This window comes from Micropterus dolomieu, linkage group LG06, assembly GCF_021292245.1.
Source record: "Micropterus dolomieu isolate WLL.071019.BEF.003 ecotype Adirondacks linkage group LG06, ASM2129224v1, whole genome shotgun sequence".
Lineage (NCBI taxonomy): Eukaryota > Metazoa > Chordata > Actinopteri > Centrarchiformes > Centrarchidae > Micropterus > Micropterus dolomieu.
The window spans coordinates 9,205,443-9,211,442 of NC_060155.1; the positions used below are offsets into that span (position 1 = coordinate 9,205,443).

The 6,000-nt window shown below is 42.3% G+C and overlaps 1 protein-coding gene across 6 annotated transcripts in view; it reads left to right on the top strand.

Moving 5' to 3' along the window:
* Positions 1-6,000, top strand: part of LOC123972869 (receptor-type tyrosine-protein phosphatase F) — a 166,445-nt gene that overhangs the window by 68,338 nt on the left and 92,107 nt on the right. For all 6 annotated transcript variants that reach the window (XM_046052594.1, XM_046052595.1, XM_046052593.1 and 3 more), the window contains exons 3-4: positions 3,677-3,822; positions 4,667-4,808. In XM_046052594.1, the coding sequence (XP_045908550.1) occupies positions 3,677-3,822; positions 4,667-4,808 (288 nt within the window). The remainder of the gene's footprint in view (positions 1-3,676; positions 3,823-4,666; positions 4,809-6,000) is intronic.

The following is a 6,000-nucleotide window of genomic DNA, read 5'->3' on the forward strand; positions in this document are numbered from 1 at the left end:
CCTGATACTCTACACCACAGAGTAGCTCTCATTGGGCACTCTGGCAGGCTTGGGAATACACTAATTGTTAGCCACACAAGTGCCATTTACACAGCTTTCCCTGCTGTCTCTGCATTTATTACAAGCCTTGCTTTGAGGCCCCTGACGAGGAAAAAAGAAATAACTGTATAGCTGCATAGGAAACATCATACACTAACACTGCTTTGAGTGAGAACAGTGAAATACTAAGAATGACTAAATAAAGGTTTCAATAAATCACTTTACATTTTAAAGTCTCTTAAAAGCTTATCTCTGTTCTTGTCCTACATTATGAACTATATTCATTAATTTTTTTCATTAGACAAATGTTGACAAAATAGTTTACTGCTTACTGGACAATGTCATCTGTTTCTGATCACCCGTCCCAACACCTTGAGATCTGTCTTGTGAAAAAAAACACCTATAGCAAAACTGTTTTTTGGGAACCCCCATACCTTTCATCTCTCTAATGACCTCGGACCCCACAAATACTGCTGCAGGCATTAGGTTAACAGAGAGAAGCTCTTTAATCCCCTCTACACAGAGAAATCAGTAGCCTCTAGGCTCCCTCGGTGCTGTCTGAACCAGGGATCTATGCAGATTTGTTGATAGCCTGCCTGCCCTCAAATTTAAGCCAATAGGGCAAAAAGAGAAGCACTTTGCATTGTGTTTTTGAACATTTGAGCATTTATTTCCCTAATAACCCTATAATTTGTTTGATAATCAAGTTGTCTGTCAGGATGTGTGGTAGCACACACTAAACACCTTATTAGATCCACAAAAGAAGAGTAGGAAAAGTGAGTTTTTTTTGCGTTGATTAACTAATTTATTACATTCAGGAGTTGTAACATGAAAGCAGTTTTGCTCTAATAACAACAAATGTGTGTAGGTTAGGTTTAAACAAATAGTGTCACTAATTTCAGCAATGCCTTAATCTGGTTAATGGGAGTAAACTAAATGTGGTTAATATGAGTCGATAAACTCAACCCTGAAATTGTGGCACCTTGCAACCAATACTGAGCCTGAAAGTTGCGGCAGCACTTTTCTGAACATTGCCAGCGAGAGTGTGCGCGTCAACGCCTTGTGTGTCAAGATAGAAGTCCTGAATGTGATGTATCAAAGCCTAGAAAAAGTACAGCTCAAAGCTTGCAGTCACTGGCTGAGTGAAGGATTTGCATAGGTAGGCTTATGTGTTTTCCACCTCATCCCTGCCATTGTTTTCATGTGACAACTGCCTGACAGCCAGGAAAATGGGACACAGGCAGAGAAAAAAAGGGTCGAGCCTGGATTTTGTCTCTCTAAGAAAAGAACTGACAAACCCAACAGTGTGATATCCTCAACCACCAGCAGTGGCACAGTGATGGAGGAATTCTGTCTTAATCCAGAAATAAATGCTTCCGGCCTTTCGTTGGATTGTGTTTGGACCACTATTAACCCTGTCCAGATTTTGTGATTGAATGCTTGGTGAGATCTGGATTAACGATGGACATCTCAGAAGTTGCCATAGTTTCGCTTATGAGTCACAGGTTAACTATCGGAATTCAGCGGAAGCTTGATTTAAGAGGATTAATATGGGAAAAGCTCCGTGAGGGCCAGTTTACCCTTTTCTTCCACTTATCCCCAAAAATCCTTATGATTTCTAAGATCCAGTGCTTCCTCACTTAAATGTGTGTGGCAAAACATGAGCTTACATCCTTTAATTTTGAAGCATGTTCCCAGAACTCTTTAATGCTGCCTGATCCTCCATCTTAGTAACAAAGTGAAAAGCCCTCACGTCAACTTAAACGGAACTGCTACAGACAGATGTTAGCAGGAACTCTTAAAAGTCAGAATGGCGATAATCAGGTCTTGAGGATTCCAACTCCCCACCCTCGCACACAGATGCGTGCTCAGGCATATACTCTTAAGAGCTTATCAGGTTTGAATCATTAGCACCGCTCTTCTGCTGCTGCCTGCATGTGTGTCACAGTCACATCCCTATAGAAAAGGATTTATTGCTGTGCAGCTGCAGTGTCAATCTTGTCCATGGGAGAACCAGGACGAAAATATCATTCAAATGTCAGGTGGGTTTAGGTACTATGGAGGGGTCACAGGTCACGGTTGGATGGATGTGTTGGATTACTGTGTATCGCCAAGCACACATAACTGCCTACTCACACACTACACTGCACCACAGTACACTTCAGCCTATCAGTGTAGTGTAAATTTCTGTGTATTTGTGTGTCATTGGTAGGTTATTGTGATAGCTTTTGAAATAAAAGACAATGTTAGCTTTAATCTCTTTTGCTAATTTGACACTTGATTGACACTGCTTGCATACAGTATATATTTAATTGTATACTGCTGTATTGCTTGAAGATGGCTCCTATGCAGAGATGTCCCCAAGAAAGGGCTGACAGCACCATCTCTCTCTCTCTCTCTCTCTCTCTCTCTCTCTCTCTCTCTCTCACTCTTGCCAAGTGGGGGCAGAGGTTGATGATATAACAGGTAGACCTGTACCTGTACTCACTAAATGCCCTATCCTTATCAGAAAGAGGTACAATGTTATGCTAACTAGATATTGACCCCTCCATCCCACCTTCTCCCAACAATGTTATATTAGAACACATAAAAAAAGAAAAGAATGGTGGTTTTCCCCAGCGTGTGCTCAGCAAAGGAAGGCTGGCATCTCCTCTGTGTATACAGCGTGATGATTCACCCCTTTGTGCGTGTCTCCATGGGGCGGTCTGCTCGTCATCACTGCGGTTTAGGTGTTCCCCACCTCCCTCTTTAATGACTCTGGAGATGAAACACAAGCTGACGGAGCTGGTAATAAGGACATTGTGTCATTTTGTTTAAGCCAGACTTGTATTATGCACGTCTGAGGCAGTAAATAAAGTATAAAACATGGCGGCTGTAGCATGGAGCTAAGGTGCACTCATTGTGGCATTGTGTCAACTTAGACAGGCTGTCGCTGAAACACACACTCCATTGTCCTGCGCATAAAGATGTTGGGTGTGGTGCTCGGTAAAAACACCCTGAAGGCAAATAGGGGAGCCACGTTTATAGATGTTCTCCATGGCAGTCCACTGGACTGTTGTAAACACACCTTATCTAAGAAGTCACAAAGATGTTACAGAATCACAACAAGAGCTGCCTCATAAACCCAAAATGCTAAATAACCCGATAAACTTCCAATGTAGCACATTCTTTTGTGTAAGAGTATGAGTTTATTAGTTTATCTCATTCTAGCTGTTGGGCATAATGCAATCCCTCATGTTCACTAGATGGAACTGCAACTTCATTGTCCATGAGCGACAAACTTTGTACTGTTTCTTATGGCGTGTCAAAGCAGAGGTGAGAAATTCAACATGATCCAGTGACAGGCAGGCATACAAAGACGAATGGATGTTTCTCCAATGACTGAGCTGCAGGTGTGCGCAACAACAATGCCTGTGTGGGTTTTCTCATTGCTTTTGTGTGGAGAAAGTGATACCCATAGACAACAGTTTTATATGCCGATCTGACTGGCAAAAGGCACTAACATTACCCTTACCTCTCCACCTCCTTTCTGCTCCCCTTCCTTGCTTCTCTCCCTCTTGCCTTGTCCCTGACTGTTTCCCACCCTCTTTTTATCACTTTCCATCTCCCTCTGCCTCCTCTGCTCTGTCTCTCTCAGGCTTGCCAAGTTTCGTCAAATCCCCTGAGGACCAGACAGGCATATCGGGCGGAGTTGCGTCGTTTGTGTGCCAAGCATCCGGGGAGCCCAAACCCAGAATCACCTGGATGAAGAAAGGCAAAAAAGTCAGCTCCCAGCGCTTTGAGGTGAGCGTGAAGACAAGCAACACAACACACGTGACAAACATTGTCAAACATAACAACATTACAGGCGTAGGTTTTAGAACCCTGTCTCATTAACACAGAAACATCCACAAATGCGTGCACACTCACAGCATTCACACAAAGCACACAATCAATTGCCCTGTTATTGAGCATCACACTAACTCTTCTCTTCTCCACACCAGACCAGACAGGCTTCCCATCTCTTTAATCTCCTTCCATGTTGATTTACACAGTCCTCTTCATCTCCTTCTGTCTTTTCACACGCTCATCCTTCCACTTCCTCAGCTCCACCATCTCTGGCTGTACATCCCCTTGATGTATTACTTGATGTATTTTCCCTCCCTCTTTTGAACCCATATGAACAGAAGGAAGTGCCTTAGGTGGGAACTCGCACTGTTTGTGACCAGTCTTTCCTCTGTAACATTATTTAGACGTGGTAGGTACTGTTGGTTGTGGTTCTGTTGTCCATCTCAGTGTTCTTGGATATGATTTCATAAAATCAATAACTCTGAACACCATGGTCATTCTCACTTGTATTTAAGGAAATTTTTAGGAAATTTTTAGGCCATTTTTTAGCGAGAACAACCTACTTCTGAAAAGCGTAATTTTGCAGCAGGGCATGAAAATAGGCTTTTGCGAAACTGGTAAAGCTGCAAAAACTAGCAAAAACATTTTTTCTTCTCTTAGATCAGAAACACAAACATCAAGAAAACTGTAATTTGCAAGTCTAATTGAATGTTATTCGTGTCAATGAAGTGACATCCTTGGAAAAGAGAAATGACAAGAAATAACATTCCTGCCCTTTGCTTTGCTCTGGCTCTCCTAGGTGATTGAGTTTGATGACGGCTCGGGCTCCGTACTACGGATCCAGCCACTGCGCACACACAGAGACGAAGCCATTTACGAATGCACAGCCACCAACAGTGCTGGCGAGATCAACACCAGTGCCAAGCTTACAGTGCTTGAAGGTAAGATAAGTGTTCCTTTCTCGCTTGGCTTCTTTCTCCATCTTGCTTTCACTCTCACTCTCACTCTTTTCTTCAACTCCTCCTCCTTTTCCTGCTGCTGCTGGTTTTTGAAGCTTTTATTCCAGTATATCCAAAAGCAAATATGGGTGTTTGCCTTCATAACTCATACATAAACATTTGCTAACTGAGGATTCCTGGTATTCGCAGTGTCATGGAGGAGCTATCTTAATGTAAACTCCACAAGGTGAAAAATACTGGAAGGAATGCACTTTTAAATAGGATAGAATACAGTTCTTCAATTCATGTACGACTTGGAATCCAGTTATATTGTTAAGAAATATTTGCCATTTATTGGCTATAATGCTATATTTACTTTGTCATCCTCTCACAGTGGATCATTCAAATTTTTCTATGACAGCAAATCAATCCCATAATCAATTTAAATAATTATAAATTGCCTCATCAGAAGCCTCATAGTGAAAGATGTCTAATCGCTAAAATATGGTCCTTAAATAAATGTTTGAAAGGCAGTGTTTCCTTGCTTTTTCAGACTTTAAGATCAGATAGACATATAAACAGTTTTAGTTTTTCCACATGTAGGGCTACTGTGATGCTCAATAACAGGGCAAGTTTGACCTCCATGGACCTCCTTTCCCCTTCTGGCCCATAAAGTTGATGCATGTGATTTATTCTTCACCTCTTCCTGCTCAGCCTTCCATATCACTGAGCTGTGAGCACAAATGTCTACCTTAGATGATTGTAATTTTGTCATTTGGGTGCTGGTCAACACGTGAGTTGATTTCATTAGAAACTTTCAAGAAAAAAGCTCCAGAGCTAGCCGGCGGGAGGATTAAGGCCGTCCACAGCCATTACACTGGCATTAAAGCAGATCCCCTCTCATTCAATATAGCCTTACCATCCCGTTTCAATCCCATCTTTCTTACACCCACCCTTCCTTTTTTTCTGTCCTGATTTGATGATATCATCGTCTGGGCTTGCGTAATCTTCCCGAAGGGACTTTTCTTCTGCGTAAAGAAAGGTTTTCTTTCTGCCCTTCCTTTGCACTGTATTGTGAGGAATGCTTTTGCCTGCACAAACAAACAGCACTAACATGACATGACGCGCACATAAATGAGATGAGATTAATCACAGTGTTAGTGATGGGGGGGGGGGGGGGGGGGAAAAAAGGAGA